The sequence below is a fragment of the Canis lupus genome, chromosome 12 (assembly GCF_048164855.1).
Source record: "Canis lupus baileyi chromosome 12, mCanLup2.hap1, whole genome shotgun sequence".
Classification (NCBI taxonomy): Eukaryota; Metazoa; Chordata; class Mammalia; order Carnivora; family Canidae; genus Canis; species Canis lupus.
The window spans coordinates 16,687,757-16,712,649 of NC_132849.1; the positions used below are offsets into that span (position 1 = coordinate 16,687,757).

At 46.6% G+C, this 24,893-nt stretch overlaps 1 protein-coding gene across 1 annotated transcript in view; it reads left to right on the plus strand.

Annotated features, from left to right (window-relative positions):
- Positions 1-24,692, plus strand: part of HK2 (hexokinase 2) — a 62,644-nt gene extending 37,952 nt beyond the window's left edge. Inside the window, exons 4-18 of the mRNA XM_072769968.1 lie at positions 3,182-3,301; positions 3,931-4,026; positions 4,847-4,946; positions 5,220-5,403; positions 7,967-8,122; positions 9,428-9,661; positions 10,878-11,182; positions 12,708-12,856; positions 13,083-13,202; positions 16,684-16,779; positions 17,229-17,328; positions 17,425-17,608; positions 18,864-19,019; positions 20,210-20,443; positions 22,392-24,692. Of these exons, the coding sequence (XP_072626069.1) occupies positions 3,182-3,301; positions 3,931-4,026; positions 4,847-4,946; positions 5,220-5,403; positions 7,967-8,122; positions 9,428-9,661; positions 10,878-11,182; positions 12,708-12,856; positions 13,083-13,202; positions 16,684-16,779; positions 17,229-17,328; positions 17,425-17,608; positions 18,864-19,019; positions 20,210-20,443; positions 22,392-22,536 (2,379 nt within the window). The 3' untranslated portion in view covers positions 22,537-24,692. The remainder of the gene's footprint in view (positions 1-3,181; positions 3,302-3,930; positions 4,027-4,846; positions 4,947-5,219; positions 5,404-7,966; positions 8,123-9,427; positions 9,662-10,877; positions 11,183-12,707; positions 12,857-13,082; positions 13,203-16,683; positions 16,780-17,228; positions 17,329-17,424; positions 17,609-18,863; positions 19,020-20,209; positions 20,444-22,391) is intronic.
- Positions 24,693-24,893: the final 201 nt, after the last annotated feature.

Genomic DNA, 24,893 nt, shown 5'->3' on the forward strand with positions numbered 1-24,893 from the left:
CTCTTCGGAAGGGAATTTCAGAACACAAGTAGAACGTGGGGGACATACTATTAGACTCTTTATTTGTCTCTGGGGACAGCGCTGAGGGTAAACTTGCTTTCCTTGTTTTAATGATGGAATTGGACAAGGGAGGTGAAGTCCCGGAGATTGTGGGATTTTAGATCTATGGGGGTGGTCACAGCTCTGGTATACATAAACAATGTTGTAGTCCAAATTAAAAAAAAAAATCTATGAGTGCCACCTAGAAGAAACTATAAAGCTATTGTGATATCTTAAAAGTCTTGAATAAATGGAAAAGTGCTACATAAAAATGAAACATGAAGAAAATATAGGTGTTTATTTCACTCTAAGGAAGGGAAAGAATACTCTATGCCTAAAAGCAGAAAACAGTTGGTCAAAAGACTGGAAGGAAATTCCTAGTGGTTATTGTAGTCATGGAATTACCGGTGCTTTTTTCCCCTATATTTTTAATTTCTTTTGGATCATAGGTATCAATCTTTTAATTGGAGGAAAACAAATGGGTTTCCAACATAAAATTTAGTTAAGACCGTGACCAAATCACTGAGCCCTAAACTTGCAAAAATTTCTGAGTATCTGTGAACTTGGAAGTGTAGGTCCCCGGTTAAAATCTGTCTTTTAGCACTTGAGAGGACTTCTACCACTTGGGAGCAGTGCATTACAAATTGTAATAAGATTTTTTTTTTAAAGATTTTATTTATTTATTCATGAGAGACACACACAGAGAGAGGAACAAAGATATAGGCAGAGAGAGAAGCAGGCTCCATGCAGGGACCCTGATGTGGGACTCGATTCTGGGACTCCAGGATCACGCCCTGGGCCGAAGGCAGACAGTCAACCACTGAGCCCCCCAGGCATCCCTTTAATAGATTTTTAAAGTGGATCTTGTGGGAAGAAGAGTGAGCAGATTCTCAGACCAATAAGGAAAAGGAAACCTCTTCTAACCTTATGAAATGATGCCCTTTGAGCCTTTTTATGGCAGGAAGGTGTTAGCTCTTTCTCCCAGTATCTTATCCTGAGATCATCAGCTAATAGAAAGGAGATAGTCTTCCAATTAAGAGAGCAGATGGTCATCTCTTCCCTGCTTTTAAAGATGTGTAGGTTCTCCTAACCAAGCATTGTCCAGTAGAACTTTTCGAAATAGTAGAGCTGCTTCATATCTGCCCCTTGCAATATGTTGGCCACCAGCTAGCTACTGGTGGCACTGAGCACTGGAGATGTAGTCAGTGTGACCGAGGTAATGACTATTAAATTTTTTTAAGATTCTAAGTGATTAAAATAACCACAGATAGCTAGTAGCTACTGGATCAGGCTGCATAGAAGTTATTACCTCTTCACTGCCTCTCCTTGTTGGCAGCACAACTGGAAAGGGAACGGTGGATCAGGGCTGGATAAGGGAACCCATATTGCTTTTCCTCCTTTAAAGTTCCCCCTCCCTTCATTTCTGATGATTGGCCTTATCTCTTTGCACTGCTTCGGCAACTTCCTTTTTTTGAGTAAACACTATTTTTACTAAAGGTCATTTGACTAGACTACCAGGAAGAAGGTGCTGGGAATTTGGTTATATTGTAAATTTTGTCTCTGGTCAACTTCACAATAGAAGAACAGAATTTGAGTATTGATCTAGAAACCTTACGTACATATTAAAATACTTAGCTTCTGCTCAGAGTAGTTGGCACTTTTGCACTGGTGATCCTCTTTGTGAGAGAGTCTTGTGGTTGCCCAGTCTTTGCTTTTGAGAATGTTTTGATTTGGAAATTGAGCGTTTCAGCATCAGCTGAGGTTAATTTTGTATGTGACATGACAGGGACAGGATCAATGCAGGAAGTTGTTAGAGCTGGCCTCCTTCTAGATGAGGGTGGCCTTGTTTCCTGGACTGCTCCCTGGAAGCATACCTCAGACATCTGGGGAGCCAAGTGGCATCTCAGCCTACTCTGCCACCCGCCCTCCCCCAGCCTGTCAGTTCCTTTGTAAATGTAAATACTTTATGTGGTTAGTGCAGTGATTTTCAAAACACTGCTTCAGGATCACTTGGAGGGCCCCGCCTCTACAATTTCTGATCCAGCAGGTTTGGGTTTGGGCCCTAGAATTTACATTTATAACATGATGTTGGTGATGTGCTGGTCCAGGACAAGCAACCTCTGGGAGCCTCTGGTTTAGTGGAATCTTCCTTACTTCTGTCTGGAGAGGAAAAGATATGTTCTTATCTACCCACCTTGGCTTTTAGGTTTTGCTATCTGGTCACCCTGGCTCTTGGCATCTACTTGGTCTCCTTGGCTTCTGCTTACTTTTTGTACCAGAATGCCCCTGGCCTCAGGCTGTCAACATCTAGAGGGGGTCTCTCCTAGAGGGAGTCTCTGAGAATGCTGAGTGGGCAAGAAGGAAGCCATGGGACTGTGGGCCTTAGGGCTGATTGAAAGCCTGGGTAATTGTAAATACAGCTTTTTCTTAGGAGCTGTGGGTCCTGCTTGGCATGGTCACAGTTGTGAAGCTGCTCATCCATAAAACCCTGTTTATTCTTTAGTGCTTTTCATGGACTCACTTGGTGTTTCATTCTGAAGTTAGAAATCAAAGATAACTTCTTTGAAATGTTCCTGGGAAATTACTTTTCCAGAATGGAGGAAAAATATGAGTTACTTATTTTTGTTAAGTTCATTCATAGAATGCCAACAGAGAATGTTGTTCCCCAATCACAAGAGACAGGGATGTTAAAATACTTTTTGGCAGTGAGATAGGCTGCCCTCTCTGGCAAGACAGTCAGCTGTGCACCCATGTCAAGGAGGGTTCTGACAGAGCCGCCAAGGGATGTTCTGTTCCTAGGGTATCTGATAACTTTGTAATTAGCTTTACCTATGATTTCCCCTGCCCCACACGGTTCTAGTGACAGTGGTTTGGATAAACGGTTTGTGTGGATGACAGTATTTAATAAGCACTAACTAATGTTAAGCCTATCTGTACTGACTCATTTAATCCTTTTGGTAACGCTGAGGGCAGGTATAGTTATCACCTCCATTTTATAGATGAGCAAATTAAGACTTCAGAGGGGATACATATCTTTTGCACAAATTCAACTAGTTCTTTTCTAAGCTTCAAGTCCAGGTATGCTCTTAATTTCCATGCTATTTTCCCTCCCTACTCATCTTCCTGTGTTGTGTGCCCTTAGCTGTTTGACCACATTGCCGAATGCCTGGCTAACTTCATGGATAAGCTGCAAATCAAAGACAAGAAGCTCCCCTTGGGTTTTACTTTCTCATTCCCCTGTGTCCAAACGAAACTAGATGAGGTAAGATGAGTTCTTTAGACATTTTTGTTGCTTCATTCTTTGGGTTGGAAGGTCTGGGATGAACTTTGAGCCAGTTGCTTCTGTGGTTTTAGAGGCGGCTCTGATGGTTGTATGGATGGGGTTTGAGTATTGAGAGTTCTGTCCTTCTGGTTGAGTGTGTGTAGGTGTGGGTGGGTGGTGAAGAAATGTCAAATGGGGAGAGGGTCTTTATCACTCATCTCTCAAAGGATAATATACAACCCCCCATAGGTTGTACATTATTCTCATCCCTTTTAGGGAACCAGGAATGAGAACTCCTTTGTGGAGTATCATGATAAAGTTTCTTGGAAGAAAGATGTCTAGGGAGTTAAGGATGAGAGTATCTTATTTTGGCATTTCCATAGCCTGTTCTTTCCACTTCTTGGGGGCAGTAGATCATGAAGGAATCATTCATTGAATCTTCTTTCTGGAGGTTTGATGGGGGCCCCGTTTCTCTTTCCTAGGCTAGTCAGGAAGCAGTATGAATATTTAAGCGTGGTTGTAGTTTAGCTTAGCTCCATGGCAGAGGTCTCCACTTATGACTGGTTGTTTGAGTAGTGTGATCTGAATTTTGTGAGGAATCAGTGTTCATTCCTTGGTCCTTTTTTCAGAGTTTCCTGGTCTCCTGGACAAAGGGGTTCAAGTCCAGTGGTGTGGAAGGCAAAGATGTGGTTACTCTGATTCGGAAGGCCATCCAGAGGAGAGGGGTGAGTAGGGGAAGCAGGGATGGGGAGGCAGGAGTTTGGGGTCTGGAGGCTTTTTACATTCTTTTGAGTCTGTTCTGAAATCTTTCCTAGTCTGTCCTCAAATCAGCATGAGAACCTTTTTGTAGTTCTTAAGGAGAGGTTTTCTTTTCCTTCCAGGCTAGGTTTACCCAATACTATTAATTTTTTCTCCCCAGTGTTACTGAGGTATAGTTGATGTATGGCTAAGTTTAAGGCATGCTTCATAATAACTTGGCATCCACATACTGTGAAATGATTGCCACACTGATAATCTTATATATAATTAGATGCCTCTTGGGTCTTCACATTCGCATGATGGATAACAACCAGATACATTTGAATTTCTCATAATAATGTGATGGATTAATAATCTTAGCCTTGGTACAAGAAAAACCCTTCAGTCTTTAACCTGAAGAAGCTTGATTATCATTTTCAAGTAAGAAGGTTGGGATAATGTTGGTATCAGGATAGAAGGAGGGAGAGAAAGAAAAGGAGAAGAAAGAGAAGGAGAAGGGGACAGCAATGATAAGATGGGCTCTTGTGAATGCAGTGATGTCTATAAACTAGACTGTGGGTTTGGTGGCCTCCATGGTGAGGACAGGCAGGGTGGGGAGTGAGTCACTGCTGTCAGACCAGATCGGGACCCAATTCCCAGCTCTAACCTTCTTTGGCTCCCAGTAGGGTTTGTAAGGGGGCAGCCCTTATGCACCTGAGCTGTGTGTCTTGCTGCTCTTTCTCTCTGTCTTCACAATTGTAACCTTTCTGTGATGGTGATATCAGAGCCCCCCTTTTATCCCTGCAGGACTTTGATATTGATATCGTGGCCGTAGTGAATGACACAGTTGGGACCATGATGACCTGTGGTTATGATGACCAGAATTGTGAGATTGGTCTCATTGTAGGTGAGTGAACACTAGGTATGGGGAGTCAGTGCTGGCTAATGGATGGGGGTGTGGGCTGGAAAAGGAGAAGGCGTCATGGCCTGGATGCTTCTTTATACTTCATATTAGAAGATCATGGTATGCCTCAGCCAGGACTTGAGAGTTGGGGGTGGTTGTGGATTAGGTCATGCTGGGATACATGCATTCCTGGGCAGCCTCAGGAATAAGAGGGTGTTGGGGGGTGGGGGAGAGGCTGGTGCAAGTGGGTACTAAGCAGTCCTTTGTTTTGGCCAGGCACGGGCAGCAATGCCTGCTACATGGAAGAGATGCGTCACATTGACATGGTGGAGGGCGACGAGGGGCGGATGTGTATCAACATGGAATGGGGGGCTTTTGGAGACGACGGCATACTCGATGACTTCCGCACTGAGTTTGATCAGGAGATCGACATGGGCTCCCTGAACCCCGGGAAACAACTGTGAGGAGCAGCCCCTGTGTGCAGTGGGCTCATGGGGGTGGGCTCAGGAACTTTGGTGCGGGCTGACCAGGGCTGGGGGCTGGTTCTCACTTTTGCTTTATAGTCTTACATCCTGAAAGGTTGCCAGGGCACCCCCTGGTTATGGGAATGATGTGCTCATCACACGCATCATGACTATAAATTGCTGAGAGGGCTCTAAAAATGACAAAACAAGCAGACAGACCAGATTATAGGTAATAATTGGGCTATGTCCTTCAGAGCCATCATTTTAGAAGGCTAATTGTTGGCCCTGCTCTTTCTTCCACCTTCAATTTGTAAGTTGTCCAAAGAAACAGTTTGTGAGACACAGAGGAAAAGTCATCGTGAGATGGCCAAGCCTAGGGCTCCTGAAAGCTATCTTCATAGCTCCCACCCCTGCCACTGCCCAGAGGATGAGGCTATGACAATTGCCTCCTATGTATTGGCTGAGGCTGTGACTCCAACCTCTACTAGAGCTGTCCAGGAGCTGAGCTGGACCAGCTTTAGGCAGACCCGAGGCCTGTGGAAAAGTAGGTTTAGGAACCTCCTTGGCCACTTCCCTGAACCTGTGGCCCAGCAGGGGTTCTTGGGTGGACTGAACCAGGAGGGCCTCCAACATTTTGCACCCTGAATATTATACTCTCCAGCCTGACTGGACTTGATTTTTAGTTATTTTTGACTGTTACAAAACATTATTTCGCTGTCATTATTACACCAACATTGGCCCAATGTCCCTATTAAAGATCTTGAAACAGGGATTGCTGTAAGCTCTGAAGGCAATTACAAAATGTTTTGAGCAATTCAGGTCCCCTCTGGTCTTCTTGCTGGTATGACTGTTGCAGGAAACCTTCTGGCATATATCTTGGCTCAGAGAGTAAAACCCAACTCTATCAGCCAGCTCAGCAACGGGGTACCTTTTTCTTTACAGGGAGAGTCCTTGCTTCCTCAAGGCATGGTTTATATAAGTCACAAGCTTCTCCCACATACTGAAGCATGAGTCCACTGATCTGTAGCTTTCATAGGAACACCCTGGCTATGTCTGCCATGGCTGGTGAAAATCTATGGGTTGAAAAGTCACTCACTCAATGTCTGCCTCCAAGAATGAGGCACACCCAAGCCATTCAGAGGAGCCATATGCCCGTTAAAGTGTCTGAAGACAATTGCCAACCCTGCCTTGACAACACACCATTGGCCCAGGCTTAGATAAATCAAAAAGTCTGGGAGGACATAGACCAAAGTGTCAGCCATGGTAGCCCCGAAGTCATCATTGGTCTCCAGTAGGAACTTTTCCCCACTCTTTATGTATTTCTAAATAAATATTTTCCTAAATGTTGCCGGGAAGAAAGTGTTTTTAAAAAGCTGAGATAAAAGCTTTTATAAATCACCCACACCTCAGAGTCCCACTGGACCCATTCCCTATCTTCTACAGACCTAGCTACTTGGAGAAGGTGCAGAGGCAGATACACGAATTCCTGCCTGTAAAAGCCAGGCTGCCTCCCGCACAGCGTGCCTGTGCTAGGGCTTGGACATTGTAAGTGCACCCTCGGCTCAAGCAGTTTTGTCAGCTCCGCACTTAGTTCCAGTTCTGCCACACCTGGCCCTGGGTCACTTCCTGAGGGCCCGGCTTCCTCCTGTAGATTGTACCAGATGATGTCGTAACCCCTTAACACCCTCGCTCTGGGTTTCTTCGCTGAAGCCCTGCCTAGGTAGCATCTGCTGGCCCTGGGGGCCTCCTTTCCAGACCCCAGATCCTTAGATACCAAGAAAGGGCATTCTTTGCTGCCACAGAGAATGCTGAAGAAGGTTCAGTTTCTCCTATCACACAGTTTGAGCCTGAAAGCCTGGCTTCTAAAGAAAACAGCATCACCTAGTGTTGAAAAAATTAATTAGCTGATTAGCTCTCAGCTTGGGGGCAGCCCTCTGTCTTTCTAAAACATGCCTTTATCTTGTCACCTGCCTGCTCAGAAACTTCCAACATTTCCCACTCCCAGATTCCCACGACCATCTGATGTTCTAATCTGACCTAATCCTGCCCCGGGTTGTTTGTACTGTTTTCTAGGAATCCACAAATGACCTTGCAAGGGGAGGGCAGTGTGAGATGTTGCTGGGTCTGTGCCGCTAATTTGATCATATTGACCTTTTTTTTCTCTTGTGTATAACTATTGAGGTTCTACATAAGGTTTCATTTTTAAAAAGTATTTCCTTGCTAGAGAAAAAAAATTAAGTCAATACCCTACACATAAGTTACTTAACCTAAAATTCAGGCTGTTCTACAATGTTCCAAATCCCCTGGATATTGTTTGGCTGCTAACGGCCCTTTCCCTCCATAGTTCAAAGCCCCACCTGCCTGCAGAGATGGCCCAGATGCTCCGATCCTGTAGCCTCCCCTGAGCTGTCACCTCCCTGAACATCTGAGTCCCAGCAGTGCCACACAAGTTAACAGTTGTGCATCAACCTCACGTGTGTGCATGTTGCCTTCATAGGGAAGTTGTGAGTTCATTGAGAGCAAGGACTGTTATTTATTGTTTGGTCTGTATCCCTGCAGATTTGAGAAGATGATCAGTGGGATGTACATGGGAGAACTGGTGAGGCTTATCTTGGTGAAGATGGCCAAGGAAGAGCTACTTTTCGGGGGGAAGCTCAGCCCAGGGCTCCTTGCTACTGGCCAGTTTGAGACCAAAGATGTTTCAGATATCGAAGGGTAAGCTTCCAAGTCCCTCTTTGTTCGCTGGGTCTCCAGAAGAGTGGACAGGCCCTTAGGGAATGAAAAAGGGGGGCTGGGTGTTGACCCTTCAGATTTGGACAGCAAGAAGGTCTTGTGCAATGTGGTCCTTGGCAGGCATGTGGCTTGACTTAACTTTTCAGACTGTCTGTACCCTTGTCCATTACCCAGGTGGCTCCTGGTGCTACATGGGTGGGACTGGGGCTTGGCTTAATGCCAGAGGCTCCCAGTGGGCCCTTGATGACTCATGTATCTACTTTCCTTCTCTTCTCCTGAAGCTCTGACATTTCTTTCTCTGTTGGTGAGTCTCCAAAAGGGCTCTGTCCTGCTTTATAACAGAAGAATAGGTCTTTGGATGGCCCTAAGATTTACCCATTTAGTTCCAATAGGTATAGCAGAAGCCGGCATTTCACACAGTGGCATGGTTGAGTGAGGATGGCCTGAATCTTGTTTTTCAGTTAACAGTATTCAAAGACTTGGGCTCAGTTTCCTGTTCTTGAGACTTTCACTTGTCGCTTGAGGAGCCTGTTGTTTCAGGGACCAGATGTGGAGAGGAAGGGATTTGGGTGCTAGAGGGAACAGTGAAACAGTTCCAGTGACCTCAAGTGGAAACTCTTGAGGGAATTGTGCTTGCTTGTTAAACGCTAAGGGGACGGAATAATGCATGCTTGTGAGAGCACTTAGTTCCCCTGAGAATACTGCTAAGTTCATGGCAGCAGACACTAGCACAGTCTCTAGCACAGGTTAAAGCAGTGCCTGCTCTGTTGTGAAAGGCAATGAGCTGACTGCTTCATAGAAAATGAGCTCTGCAGCTGGGTGGTTGGTGGCAGGGACACTGTTCCTTCTACCCCTAGATAGAAAAACATAGCATGTTCTCTCCCCACCCCCTTCCTCTCTCTATCTCTCTCTGTTTCTCTCTCTCTCACACACACACACACGCACACACACAAAACTTGGTGTGTGAAGCCATAAGAGCAGAGCCTTGTCCTTACATAGTATGTGCATAAAAAATACTGGTTTTCCCATTGGGAAAAAGAAGCACTTGAGCACTGTGTATGTGTGTGTGAATGTATGAGTGTGTGTGTCTGAGAGAGGAGCCTCACATTGGCTCTGTTGTGTTTCCCCTTTGTTCTGCCTTTCCGTTGATGGGCAGAGCCCTGAAGGCGGTGTTTGTTGGGAGATGGTGTTTGCTGGCGCTGAGCGGCTTCCTTGTCGGCCTGCAGCCTGCCCTCCCACTGGCCACAGTGGGTTGGCCATGTGCTCACACACTGTCCTCCTTCCCAGGGAAAAGGATGGCATCCGGAAGGCCCGTGAGGTGCTGGTGCGGCTGGGCATAGACCCGACACAGGAGGACTGCGTGGCTACTCACCGAGTCTGCCAGATTGTGTCTACACGCTCAGCCAGCCTGTGTGCAGCCACCCTGGCAGCCGTGCTGCGGCGCATCAAGGAGAACAAGGGCGAGGAGCGGCTGCGCTCCACCATTGGGGTTGATGGCTCCGTCTACAAGAAGCACCCACAGTGAGTCAGTGTGCTGGAATCCACAGTGACGGGGCCCCTGACAGGCCTGAAAGAGGACCCTAGTAACTCCACGGTCAACTCCATATTGCATCCTGGGGTGGTGATGGACCATGGAGTTGAGGGGCTCTGTAGAATAAGCTCCCAGCTGGGCATGTGGGGATTGGGAGCATGTCCTCCTTGGCAGGCTTGGAGGTGATTCCTGAGGGTTCCCAATGACTAGAGTTGCACTCAAGGCTCTCCTGGCCATGGGACTCTGTCTACCACCCTCTTGTTGAGGAGTTGGGTTTCTTTGCACTTGTTTCCTTGACTTTCATGTTTCTGGAGGGTCCATTCAGGTGGTGTGCCAGAGGACACCCGAGCTCAGTCTGTCTGACTGACCTGGGCATTGAATAATCTGGCACTTCCCCTCCACATTTGATCCCTTCAGTCCCAAGTATCAAAATAATCAAATTTCATTTGGGTCCTGGCTGCTCTCTCTATGGTACTCACTTATCTCATTTTCATCAGATACGAGTGCCAGTGCAGCATGCCTTTGTTAACTGAATTGGTCTTCTAATCCATTGCTTCCAAAACTTGAAAGTGCACATGAATCACCTGGGGAATCTTGTTAAGAGACAGATTCTGATTCAGAAGGGTCCAGCCCTTGACACTGTGTCTCGGCCCCTGGTGTGCTGCTCACAGACCATACCTGGAACAGCAAGGCCCTGGAGACCAGGGCTTAGAGCAGCTACCACCCGAGAATTTCTTGCTGAACACACCTGTTGTCTTGAGCTGTTCAGGCACCTTTGGGATTGTTGTTACTAATTGGCCATAGAGACCAAAGTCCAGAAAAGCGCTTCTCCTCTTTCTGTTTTGGGTCTTTCCCAGGCAGCATCTAATGAAATGAGCACCGAAGCCCAAATCATCATTGGTGTCAGAGTCCCCTGATTCCGATGCCCATGTATGGGGTGGAAGAGCTGTGGCCTGTGGGAAGGGGAGTTCTTAATGTGACCCTGTGCAGGGGGGAGTGCCTTCTGACAATGATCCTTTTCCCTTCCCCCAGCCAGGGTGGTCATGGATGAATATGTGAGCTTTAATAGTGTTGACTGCCAACTTGGGAGGGCAGGGAGAGTCCATTCATCTGCTTCCTGCAGGTGCCTCCTGACCTTGGGGCTGAGGCGGCCAGCCTTTTGCCCCATTGACTCTAACATCTCTTACCCTGTCTCGGTGACTGCAGTTTCGCCAAACGTCTTCACAAGACCGTGAGGCGCTTGGTGCCCGACTGTGACGTCCGCTTCCTGCGTTCCGAGGATGGCAGTGGCAAGGGGGCGGCCATGGTGACGGCGGTGGCCTACCGGCTGGCTGACCAACACCGAGCTCGCCAGAATACCCTGGAGTCTCTGAAGCTGAGCCGCGAGCAGCTATTGGAGGTCAAGAGGAGGATGAATGTAGAAATGGGGCGAGGTCTGAGCAAGGAGACTCATGCCATTGCCCCCGTCAAGATGCTGCCTACTTACGTGTGCGCCACCCCTGATGGCACAGGTATGCGGTGCAGCTGCTACCCAGCTCACTGTGGCGGGTCTTTGTTGTGATGTTCAGGCCCCAGGCACTCCCTTAGCTTTAGCATTGGCTATTTGGACCAGAACATGTTTCTTCAACTACGGTACTAGGAGATTCTAGTGTTTAGTAAGTTCAACCAAGGCATTCCTCTAAATTTAATAATAATAATAAATACTTATTGAATGCCTGCTATGTGTCAAGCACTTCTGTAAGCATTTAATCTTTAACTGTTAACAGAGATTAGTAATTAATTTTGTTAACAAACTAAGACGTATGGCATAAAACTGAGGCACAGAGAAATTAAGAGACCTGCCCAAGATCACACAGCTGGAAAATGGTAGAGCTGGGGTTCAAACCCAGGAATTTTGGTTTAAGGTTCAGTTCTTATAAGCCCTAGGTCAGGTGTTGGCAAACCTAAGGCCCATGAGCTAAGTCTGGCCCACTACTTAATTTTTTAAATAAAGTCTTACCAATACACAGCATGCCCAATTGTCTACGTATTGTTTGTTTATGGCTGCTTTGCACTACTGTGACAGAGTTGTATGGTTGCAGCAGGGATTGTGACTCACAAGACTTAAAATGTTTACTGCCCAACCCTTTATAGACCAAGATTGCTGACCCATGGTCTGGATCTTGCAAATTGAGACATGGTGATCTTTTCCCAATTCAGAGAAAACTAACATTGAGCAGGCCAGTGTCACACATTGGTACGGGTGCCAGAGGTAGGGACTGGGCCTTGGTCCCTTCTCTTCCGGCTTCTGGCCTGTGGGCCTGAGTGAGTGACTCAACCTAGCTCAGCCAGGTCTGCCTCCTCCACCAGGGGGAAAAGCCATGTGTCCTCCTCAGGGCTGCCTGAGGGTTGTATGAAGGGTGTTTCTGAGGCACGTAGCACATTAGGATTGCCCAACAAAGGAGGGTTTTTTCATGTAAAAAGATTTCCCTTAAAAAGTTGAACTCTGTTATTTCTTCTCTATTCTAGAAGATAGGATAAGGTGGCCTTTGAGCATGAATGACATGTTTAGAATTCTTTTTTAAATAGATTTTGTTTATTTATTTGACAGAGAGACAGCACATGTAAGGGAGCATGAGCAGGGAAAAGGGCAGAGGAGGAAGGAGAAGCAGGCTCCTCCCTGAGTAGGGAGCCCGACACTGTGGGGCTCCATCCTAGGACCCTGGTATCATGAGCCAAAGGCAGACGCTTAATCGACTGAGCCACCCAGGTGCCCCTAGATTTTCTGAGTGTACTGTATCATGTATCACAATTTCTAGAGTCCCGCAGACCTCCTTGTGGCTTCTGGGGCCATCTGAACTCATTTGAGGACCAGTAAGGAGACAGCAAGGCCCTGGTCCCAGGGATCTTATTTTCTTTCCTGTTAAATGGAGCACACAGTCCATTTGAGGGGCTGCCAGAGGAGGTGCCTGTTAGGGGAAAGTGCTTGCGACTGTCACTCTGCAGTGGTGACATGGCACTGCTGCAGCACATCATCTTCCTGGGTTTCTTTTTTAGAGAAAGGTGACTTCCTGGCCTTGGACCTTGGAGGTACCAATTTCCGGGTCCTGCTGGTGCGTGTGAAGAATGGAAAGCGACGCGGCGTGGAGATGCACAACAAGATCTACTCTATCCCGCAGGAGGTCATGCATGGCACTGGGGATGAGGTGAGGCAAGGTGGCACCTCTGGGAGGGGACCCCAGTAGATACCTGCTTCTCGCCCAGGAGGGCAATGCTTTCTCTGCTCACCCAATGTCCCAAGGAGGGCTAGGTGGGCTGGGGCCCTGGCCTGGTCTTCACTCAGGTTTGTGCCCGAGCTTGCATTTCTCTTGAGTGGAACCTCCCGAGCTCGTGGGCAGGGCCTCTTCCTCAGAGCCTGACTTTTCCCCGCAGCTCTTTGACCATATTGTCCAGTGCATCGCCGACTTCCTTGAGTACATGGGCATGAAAGGCGTGTCCCTGCCTCTGGGTTTCACCTTCTCCTTCCCCTGCCAGCAGAACAGCCTGGATGAGGTAATGGAGTCTTCCCAGAGGGCTTGCCTGTGGGCTTTGTCGATCTACCCCAGCCAGAGTTTGTAGCAGGGGAGAAAGTTGAGTTGAAAGGAGGGAAGAAGGGCATGAGTAAGCAGAGGTGACAAGGGGCCTGTTGAAAGGAATGGTTCAGTTGGAGCTAGTGGAGGTTAAGTAGGTCACGATGGTTGGGATGATGACGATGATGCTAATCAAAATATAAACAACAGTGAACATTTTTGCAGCACTTTATGCCAAGCACTGCGCTAGGCTTCCTCCTATGTGTTATCTCATTTAACCCTCACAGCAGTTATATAAGGTAGGTGTTTATATGCCCATTTTGCAGAAAGGAAAACAAAAGAGATGTCAAGTATCTTGCACCAGATCAGAAGGCTTAAGAGTGGCCAAGCTAAGATTTGAATTCTGATTTCCTGTATCTGAGCCCCTGTTCTCAATGGTACCCACCAGCTCCTGTGGGACATTTTCATTCATCTCCTGTTGTTTAGATGCCCTAGTTCTTGTCCTTGCTTCCCTTTTCATTCCTTTTCAACTTGCCTTCCGTGAATGAAGAGCTGGTGTGCTCAGATATTCTGGACATGGTGTATTGGGAATGTAAGAGAGCTGAGTACCAGGCCTGGGTTTGTTGTGGGTTGACAGTCAGCATATTGGTTGTTAGGATACTATTGCCCAAGCAGTTGTCTCTCTGTGTCAGTTGGTTCTCTAGATGCTTACCTGCCTGTTTACGAATGGACCGTATGCAGTGGACAAAGTGGCCAGGGTACACAAGGCATGGTTCCTGCTTTAGGGGCTCACACACAGACTGTGCTGATGTAAAGTGAGCAAGCTCAGGAAGGCCTGAGCTGCTGTTGGGAACAGGGCACCCATCAGGTACAGGAGCCCGGAGGCTGCACAGTATGACTTTAACCTAAGCGCATACCTGGGAAGAAGACTTGGATCGTCATCCAAGTGTGAAGAATGAGTGGATGGGAAAGAAGGGCAGACAGGCCTGGCAGTGTGGAGGAGAGCACAGAAGTGGGAAACATCTCAGGTACAGGGAGCTTGGTTCAGTGGGGAAGAGAGGCCAGCATTTGCCACAGGATCCTGGAATAGCAGCCTTGATGTTGCTCAGCTGAGTTTCGTAAGTGCTTCCTCCTACTCCCCTCTGAGTTAAATTCATCATATGCGCCAGTCTAGTGGAGGTTTTGGGATGTCCTACAATCAAAACCCTTGCCTAATCCAATATTTCCCAACATCTGTCTCACCATTTGTCCGGTGTTAATAGGGCAGTGTTACTCTTTGCTTTTCTGTTTTGCCAGTTTTATTGAGATGGTAACATGAACACCATGTAAGTTTAAGGATAACAGCACGATGATTTAACTTACATCTTTTGTGAAATGATCATCACAGTAAGTTTAGTTAACATCTGTCATCTCTCTCTCAAAAAAAAATCTGTCATCTCATATAGATAAAAAACAAGAAAAAGAGCTAAAAAAGTTTTTTTCCTTGTAATGAGAATTCTTAGGATCTACTCTTTCACAATTTTCAAATATGCTGTATAGCAGTGTTTGCTCTGTTCATTCCATCCTGAGCATTTCCCTTATCACTGGAAGCTTGTACCTTTGACCACCTTCCTCTGATTCCCTCTCCCCAGCATTTCTCATTTCTTTGTCTCGAAACATTATGGTTCTCAGTGTCGATGCATTGGGTTTTCAAAGCCTTCTCCATTTGCATCAGTTTACCGAAGGGAACATGAAGATAAATATTTGTGATACTTAATGAAACATTGCATGTTATAATGAAAGCATTAGGAACAAATCCAATTATTCAACAGTTGGGAAATAGTTAACAAATTCTGAGCCATGCACTGCCTCTTAGCAGTAACTAGTTTTTTTGGAAGAAATTGCAATGATATGGGAAAAAAAACTTAATGGTAAGACTAACAAATTTTTTAAGAAAAAGATAGTCTCTACAATATAGAAGCCTGTAAAAATTATAATTCATAAGATGAGAACATAGTACTCCAGTATATATGCTTCCAGGCTTTTCATACTGAAATATTCTTAAATAGACACACCTTACTTTTCATGCCAACATGTATATATCTTTATGTATTTATCAGGTGGCTCAAGAACATGTTCACTGTTTTATCTGAATTATAAGACTCCAGATCATTGTATTAGATTTCATTCTGTATGTTCTAAGTTTCTCTAGGGAGCACGTGAATAGTCTAGCATTGTAAAAATTAATAGCAAATAAAGTAGAAGCTGAGTTCTTCTCTCTGTCATTGGTCTGTCTGTAAACCGGGTTCTGCTCTGGTAAGATCATCCTGTTGAGTGGAAAATCAGCAGGTGCTGAGGCCCAGAGACTTAAAGCTGCCTTGACCACCTGGTGGCCTGGGGCAAGTCTCCCCAGCTTCAGGCACCTTTCCACATCTCATTATTAAGGACCACCTGGAATAATGTTATTTGGTCATTCTGTAAACTTGAGAGTGCCAAATAGAAAATTTCATTAGAGATGTGAAGCTAATTTGTAGGCAAGAGAGTTAGGTGGAGGTGAGCACACAGTTGTTAGGATATAAGTATGTAAAGCAGGACACTGGCTTAGATTATATCTTGTTTTTCCAAATCTCCTGGGATCTGAACACAGTGTGATGCATCCAGGTTGATTTGTGGCTTGTGATCCCTTGCTGGGCCATAAAATGCCGAGCAAGGCCTGGGGAACCATGCTGGTGGGTGGATAGTGAGCATACAGCCATGTGTGGATTCTGGCCTTGCAGGATGGGGCTCAGGAGTCCCTAATGCTTGTCTCCTGATGGGCTACAACTGCAAAGAGGGAGTCAGGACAAGACACGAAGCAGTTCTCCCACATGTAAAACCACCATGTCTCTCTGTTCCCCTGTGACATGACAGATGGCCACATTAAAAACAGTGGCTCATGGGGGTGCTCTGAGGAGCCTAGAGTGCTTCCCTCATAGGGGTGGTATGAAGCCCAGCTGTCACCCAACTATGGTCAGGGCACTTGTTCATGCCCTACTGAAATTTGACAATTAAGAGACAGACTCTGACTTCTGATGTAAATATAGAACAGGACAGAGCAAACTGCTTTTACCAGTGAAAGAAACACATGTAATAGAACTTCGCTCCCTGGCAGGAGTGCTTGTGTGGTGTTTTGGGGCCCATGCAGTCGGTGAGGCTGGGGGTCCTGCTCCTCTCCCTTCAAGCTTCTGGCCCTGGGCAGGGTTACTCCAGAGCTGCAGGTACCAAGAAAATGGGCCTGGTAACGATAACCATTTCACCAGTTTGCTGTGAGGATTAAATGATAGAACGCATGCATAGTAGGTGCTCAGTCATGTGTAGGAGAGATGGTTGGTTATGAAAGGGGCCCCGTATGACCTGGGGAGGGTGGGAATAGGAAGCCTGGCCAGGCTGTAGGAATCACACAGGAACCCTCTTCTGACACCCTCATCTGTGCTCTTGATTTTTAGAGCATCCTCCTCAAGTGGACTAAAGGCTTCAAGGCATCAGGCTGCGAGGGAGAGGATGTGGTCACTCTGCTGAAGGAAGCCATCCACCGGCGAGAGGTGGGGGAGGCATGGCCTATGGTAGTGACCTGAGTGCTGAAAGGAGGGCAGTGGGTTCGGGGAAGAATTAATGTGATCCTTCAGTGATGACTGAGTGTCCCCCATGTGTCAAGCCCACCCTGCTCTTGGCACTGGGGATTCAGCAGTGAGCACAACAAACTCTTGTGCTGTAAACAAACCCATGAGCCTATGTCAGGTGCTCTAGGGCTGTGAAAGAAAAATGAAGTTGGGTGAGGACAGGGTGAGTGGGCTAGGGAAGGGCACCCTCAAATAGCACAAACAGGGGAGGTCTCTGAGGAGGTGACATTTGAGTAGAGACCTGAATGAAAAGAGAATCAGCTCTGCTGTATAAAATACACTTCATATACATAGGAATCTCCCTTGCACAAGTGTCTGAAGGAAAATGTGGTTCATTGGTGTGGACTGGGGATCTGATTTTACCCTGTCAGGAGTTTGACCTGGACGTGGTTGCTGTGGTGAACGACACAGTTGGGACTATGATGACCTGTGGCTATGAAGACCCTCACTGTGAAGTCGGCCTCATTGTTGGTAAGGACCCGGCTGTCATTCCTGGGCGGCGACCCCCAGCCTCGGGTGAGGGGAGGATGGTATTGAACGAGATGCTGATGTGTCTGTGTTTGGCAGGCACGGGCAGCAATGCCTGCTACATGGAGGAGATGCGGAACGTGGAGCTGGTGGAGGGGGAAGAGGGTCGGATGTGTGTCAACATGGAATGGGGGGCCTTCGGGGACAATGGATGCCTTGACGACATCCGCACAGAGTTTGATGTGGCTGTGGATGAGCTCTCCCTTAACCCCGGCAAACAGAGGTAGGCACCCCTGGTGCATGTGGGTCCTGGTATGGGTACCCTGAAACTATGGCCACAAGTGATCAGATCGTCTACAGCAGCAAATCCCAGGACACTGGGATCCCAGCATTCCCAAAAGAGGAAGTTTTCTTAGAAAGTTTCTTGTCAAATATATCTGGAAAGTTCTCCTTGCTGGACTGTGACACTTTCAAAGCTCAGTTGGGAGGAGCATTTCCTATAGGGAATTGGTCACATAGGTTTTAGAGGGACAAAAAGACATGAAAGGGGGACACTGAGGAACACAGAACAAGGAAATGCTAGAAGCAGCCTCCCCACCCCTGCCTGTGAGAACAGGAGAGAGGGGGTTAAAACCTAGGTCTGGGATGGTGAGGGAAAACAGCCATCTGCTGAAGTAGGATAAAGAAGCTGGTGTGGCAGAGAGAGGAACAGGAAGCAGACAGGACTGTGTCTCTTCCTCCTCCTCCATCCATGCGGTATGTAGCTCTCTGTATTGTCAGGACTGGACAAGGGCCAGCCCCAGCCTGGCAGAGAGGGGATCTGAGCTGTGGGATGATAGTATAAGATCCAGCACACTTCCCACTGGGAAGGTGTGTATAGTGTTTCCTAACTGGATTAATCAAGGGCCATAGTTCTGCAGAATATACTTTTGTTGAAAGTAGAGGTCACAGACTAAAATGCTTATAGGGGCCAGACAGGTGTCATTAATGAAACAAAGGGTGAGACAAGATGGAGTGGTGATGGGGATCTTGGTTGAAACTGGGGGTCTCAACTTTTTAAAAAGCACTATGCAGGGCCAGAAGATCCTCAAGCCATTGAGTAGTCCCATTCAATTCCAGTGGACAAGACAGGGAATCTCCAGTTGGCTCTAGTTACTTGGGTGATCGTGATGTCATGGTTTGGAAAGAGCATGCAGACAGAATACCTCGGGAAGTTCACGATTAAGACTCAGCATCCTGCCCTTTTCTTGGAGGAGGGCTTTGGGTATGTTTTCCTGCTCAAGGAGCTGGGAGGAAGCATTGGAAGGTGCTGAGCCCAGGAGATGGGGATGATCCCAGGGAACCCCATGGGCCTCAGGCAGGTGCTGTTGTCAGTTTCAAGAAGGCTGTGGGTCAGTGTGTATGGATACCAGGAATCCTGCCCAAGTGAATCAAGTGGGACTTCCTTCCTTGGTGGGAATCTGCATGCCCTCTACTTGCTAACTCTCTGGGCATCTCACCTTCCTATGTAACCTCCATGAACATCACCTGCATTGCAGATTCGAGAAAATGATCAGTGGAATGTACCTGGGTGAGATTGTCCGGAACATCCTCATCGATTTCACCAAGCGTGGGCTGCTTTTCCGTGGCCGCATCTCTGAGCGGCTCAAGACAAGAGGAATCTTTGAAACCAAGTTTCTGTCTCAGATTGAGAGGTGAGAATTTGGGCCCGGGGTAGGGTGGGACTGTGTTCTCCCTCTCATGGACAGACAAGCTGAAAGGATTTCCATAGCTCAAGTAAGATTAGGGCATGGCTTATCTACTGGTCAGTTTGGTAGCAGAGACATTCATATCTATACTGTTAAAGTAACTTATGGATAGTTGGCATTTTAAGCATGGAAAATCCTGCTGAACTGACAGGAGCCCATGCAAAGTAATATTGTTGGGTTTTAGGTCAACCATCTAAGTTAGGAAGAAACTTGCTTCTACGATATAAATTGGAACACACAGAGGATATAGTCTATTAAAGCACTTGCGCCTGGCAGGAGGGCGCTTCTTAACTGCTGCCATGGCGATAAGACGAGCAGGATTGAGTGAAGGTTGGCACGTCAGGCAATCAGAAATCAGGCCATGTGGCAGCTCATTAAAGCAGTACCTCCCTCTTCCAGTCTAACGGCAGCAAAGCCTGTTCCAAATGAGAACAGTGAATTTCAGAGCCCTTTAAAAATTAATGCTGTGCATTACTCTCAGGTGTATGGAAAACCAGGAACTGGATGACCAGCCTGAGTGGGGCGGAGGGTGGGGGGGGGGTGGCGGCTAGGGCATCTGTATCAGTGAATAAAAAGAATATGTTTGAGTTTGCATGTCCGTTTGTGTGCAGGAAGCTGATTCTGGAGTTCTAAAACAGTTCCCTTGATAGAATAAATTCATTTTCTTCTTAAAATTTGATTTACATTTATTTCATAAAGAGCACATGAGTAACTATCAGACCACCCCGGGTGGGGGAGTGGAGATAGAACAGAGGTCTATGCTGGTCCTGTTGACCCGTGAACAAAAACGAAATGGGTATGAGAGAGCTTTGCAGCCGAAAAGGCCAACCACAGGCATTATCACTGTCTTTATTCTTTCCAAATGAGTGCAAAACTAGACAGTGAATTTCCTGTTTTTTTCTTAAGTACCAGTTGTATGGTAGCAGTGCCCTGCCTTGCCCAGGCCAAGTGGACATAGGAGCTGTTTCTTTGTGCTCCTGTCACACTTAGGAGGGGCTCTGTGTGGCCCAGTGGGATGGGCACGGGTTCCTAGACTGCTTCAAACATAGGAGCTGTGTTTTGGGGGCTGCCGCCTGGCCAGGCCCCTGGTGTATGTGACTGACCCCTTGCTGTCTCCCTCCACCCCCACTCCACAGTGACTGCCTGGCCCTGCTGCAGGTCCGTGCCATCCTGCACCACCTGGGGCTCGAGAGCACCTGTGACGACAGCATCATTGTCAAAGAGGTGTGCACTGTGGTGGCACGGCGGGCAGCCCAGCTCTGTGGTGCAGGCATGGCCGCCGTGGTGGACAAAATACGAGAAAACCGTGGGCTGGACACCCTCAAAGTGACAGTGGGCGTGGATGGGACCCTCTACAAGCTCCATCCTCAGTGAGTGCCTGACCTCCACTCGCCCCGTCTGTCTTTTCTTTCCCCATCTCTTCTTTCCTTGCATTCCCTTCTCTTTCTCCCCCTTTTTTATTTTCTAGCAAACCACCCAGCATCTAAAATGCGTGTCTATAACACATACACTTTAGTTTAAAGGTTAATAACCAGAAGTAGGCTTGTGTTTTACCACCCAGCTTGGAGGACTCAGGGTTACACCCCTGTCCCTCTGCCAGGGGAAGGTACTCTGGTGACTTAGTCCCTTGCTTCCTCTGCCATGTATCTCTCTCTCTACATCTCTCCTTTCATGACTGGCTTTTCCTACACAGCATTTATAATTTTGAGATGCATCCACACTGAAGTATGTGGGTATAGGTCATTAATTTTCAGGGCTGGGTAGCATACCTTTGAATGAGTCTACTATAGTTTCTTGTACTGCTAGTTGATATTGGGTTATTTCTAGATTTTTGTCTGCTACAAACAGTGCTCCTGTGAACATTCTAGGAAACGGATGCTGGAACCCTGGAGTGAGGTATTTTCTGCAGTCTGGAGTGGGGGCTGGCCGACTGCAGCCACGACTGTTTTTATAAATAAAGTTTTATTGGAATGCAGCTGTGCCCACACGTGACATAAGTGTTGCCTCTGGTTGCTTTCACTCTATAATGGCAGAGTGGTTGCTCACAAAGCTGCAAGTGTATCTACCTACTGTCTGACTCTTTCATAGGAAACATGTCCCTCGAACTCCCACCAGAGTGGAAGTGTTGAATTCCCTTTTCTTTCAATACTTTTCCCTGTCTCTCCAGCTCTCTTCTTCTCTCCTCTCATCAACCATTGTTCCTGTCCCTTCTTCACTTATTTGCATATGTTTTGGATAAATCATTTTGAAGTCGGGAAGTACCCCAATCCCTTTCCCCTAGAAGCTTCTCAGCTCAAAGTTAAGAAGAATAGAGCTGATACATCCTAGTCTGGACAGTAGGTGGGACAGAGTGAAGATAGAGAGACTCCTCTTTTGAAATGTTGGCGGCTCTCACCATGACTGTTCCAAGGAGTTGAGAGATTTGCCCAGGGCTACAAAGTAAAAAGAGAATCTTGAAGTTCCAAGTCCATTAATGATTAATGTCTCATAAGTGGGAATCTTGGTCTGAATTGAGAGCTGAGAGGGACATAGAAGTTAAGGCACTGGCACTGAGACTTGTTTCGTAGATGATGAGGGCTTCCTGCCCTTGCTCGGTTGGGGAAAGTGGTGACTATCTCTTTCCCTAGTCCCACACTGAAAGGCTGTGATCACCACAATGTGCAGGCAACAACCCCGAGCCTGGTCCTTTAATGGCATCTTGGATTAGATGTGGGTCTAATGTGAATCCCTACCCCTGGGAAATAAAATATCTCATGCATGGGGCTTGGTCTTCCTTCCTGAGGTGCCCATGACTCTTGAATCTTTCTTCCCACTGATGAGTTTTAAGAACACAATTTCCTGGGCAGACCGGGTAGCTCAGTGGTTTAGCGCTGCCTTCAGCCTAGGGCGTGATCCTGGAGACCTGGTATCAAGTCCGGGGTCGGGCTCCCTGTGTGGAGCCTGCTTCTCCCTCTGCCTGTGTCTCTGCCTCTCTCTCTCTCTCTCTCTCTCTCTCTCTGTATCTCTCATGAATAAATAAATTTAAAAAAAAAAAAAAGCACAATTTCCAAAATCTCAGTTGCCTCACAGTGGCTCTCGGCTCCCCATTTGCCTGCTGTGACATAGAATTTGGGCATGTTGCTAGCCACTCGAAGCCTTGGTTTTCTGATATGCAATACACAGTGTTTCATACATGGTAGCTGTCATCCTTTTGCTTATCTTAGTAGTTCCTGGGGTTCCAGCATCACTTTCTAGGATCTCACCTCGGAGGACACAAATCAATCATGACTAAGGTGCTTCTTTTTTTTTTTTCCTGTGTCTTCTACCCAACATTTGCAGCTTTGCCAAAATCATGCATGAGACAGTGAAGGACCTGGCTCCGAAATGTGACGTGAGCTTTCTCGAGTCAGAGGACGGCAGCGGGAAGGGGGCCGCTCTCATCACCGCCGTGGCCTGCCGCATCCGCGAGGCTGGACAGCGATAGAGTCCCAGAAATCAGAAGGGACTTCCTCTGGTTCCCCCTCTCCCCCACTTTAAATTATAAGATGTCATCCCCTGTGTCAGAGACAGGCCCCTCAGCTTTTCCTCGGCAGAGAGGAGCCCGTGGGACTGGGTGTGCTGTCTGTGGATACCCACTTTGAGTTCAATCCCCAAGCCTTGGCCTCTTGAGATAAATATGTTTTGAAGTAAGGACTTGTTCATATTTGTCACAACTATTCCTACCAGTTCTTTTAAAACTTCAGACAAATTTTAACCTCTAGTAATCCCCCTGACCAAATTCCATGTCCCTGTCTCATCCTACAGGATGGGGACACTAATGAAAAGATATGGTTGCTTCACCATGGACCTTGAACATGATATTTATTTCTAAGTGAAGAGCATCGCCCAGCATGCGGGGGCTGCTATTGTTTCTCCTCTGAGATCCCTCTGGAGATCAAGTTAGCTTGATCCTGATTCTCCCATAGGCAGAAATGGTGTTGGGGGGAAGAGGGAAGCATAGAGGCAGCAATGGAGGGAAATCCATGGATGGCGAGGTGGCAGTCCCTTTTTAACCTCATTTACAAGCCTGGTGGGTTCCAGTGAATGCTCTTCCTGGAATGAAAGCATCCTGAATCTGAGAAAGCAAAACCAAGGCCATGAGTTGATAATCCTGTTGGAGAGCATGTCATATCTCCTTGTGGGTTCTGGAGTCACCCATAAGCAATGGACCTTTGGGGCAGGGGAGACTTTTTTGGTCTGTTTTTAAAATTTTCCTGCAGAAGTGGAAACAATTCTATTTTCATTTTAATTTATGTTTGAAATTTACTTAGTTCATGAAGTCCATCTGCTCCTTTATTTTGACACTGTATGTAATGATTGGTTGTATGTAATATATTTATATGTCAATTTGTTCTGTATATAAATACACAGGGTCTTTTCAGACTTGGCCTCTGTAGTCCATGAACGTAGTTACAGGATGGAAGGTGAAGATACTGATAGGTTACTAGAAATACCTCATTCGCCTGCAGGAAGAGAAGGGAAGCCTCTTCAGGGTGAGTGAATGGCCAAGTAGCTCCTTCCCAGCTCCTTTTTAGCCTGCAGACTGGGAAATGTGGAAGGCAGGAGGCAGTGAGGGAAGCTGAGTCTACAGATCACAGAGACCACAGCAACTAGCTGCTCTGTCTAGACCTTCCTGGGGTAATATTACATGGGCTCTTAACCAAAGCAAACAGGAATCCTTTCAGACAGACTCACTGCTTAAGAATTGTCATTAGGACAGCCAGTAGTATTTTTAAGCTATCTAAGAAGATAAAGGAAGCCGCCAAAAACATTTAAAGAAAATTCCGTCTAACTATTATTAATAGCAAACCTAAACCAAACAATGAAGCAATCAAACAAAACCTCAGGAACAACACCTTTGGTAGATTTGTGCCCTCCTAGCAAAATTGGTTTATTTGTAAATGTTTTTACAAGAAGCATTGTCCAAGGGCTTCTCAACGCTGAGCTGTTTTTATATACAGTATTTATTTCAAACTGTTGGTGGGTGTGGGGGGAGGGGGGCATAAAATCTATGCTCTACTTTTCAGGAGTGCAGTTCATTCTGAATCTGAAAGCCACGTCTTCCCTAAGCTATGCACACCCACATACTGCGACTACATGGTAAAGAGGGAATGGCCCTAGAACACTATTGAGTAGGAATCAAGGATCATGAGGAAGAAAAGACAGGATTCACTAGCACCCAACTTTGCACACGTATCATACTTGTTGAGAACAATGTTTGGGTCTGCGTATCACTAAAGAATGCCCAAGAAGTAGAGATGAATTTTAACTTTTAAACTTGAAAATTAGGCACTGTCTGTGAAATTGCACCTTTTTTTTTTTTAAAGGTAGAGCTGTATGTATGGCTATTAGTTATGTCATTGGTTTCCAAAAAGGAAAATGCATTTTGAATGTCTGTGTCCCCATGGTTAGGTGACAGTTCCTTGCTGATGCTGCTTTGCCTGATGTAAATACAGTAAATCTCAATCTTTGACTGGGAAGTGTTGAATCTCAAATCTTTGAGCACTCAGTCTAGTAAAGTTGTTGTCATGTATAATAAAGAACTAGTTGAATTAACTATGTGAGGTTAACTATTAATAAATTTTAACATTTTTCAAAATAGCCAACGTGTGCTTCATGAGGATTTTTAAGGGTACCGTCATCTGTGGGGCATATTATGACTTCCTGACTGGTCTGAATAATTGCCTATCTTGATTTTGACTGCATGTGCTTGCTTGGCAGGTATGTGGCCAAGACTTGGTCTTGACCCTGGATATCTTTCTTCTCAGAACCATGGTTCCAATGAAGCTGGAAGATAGATGA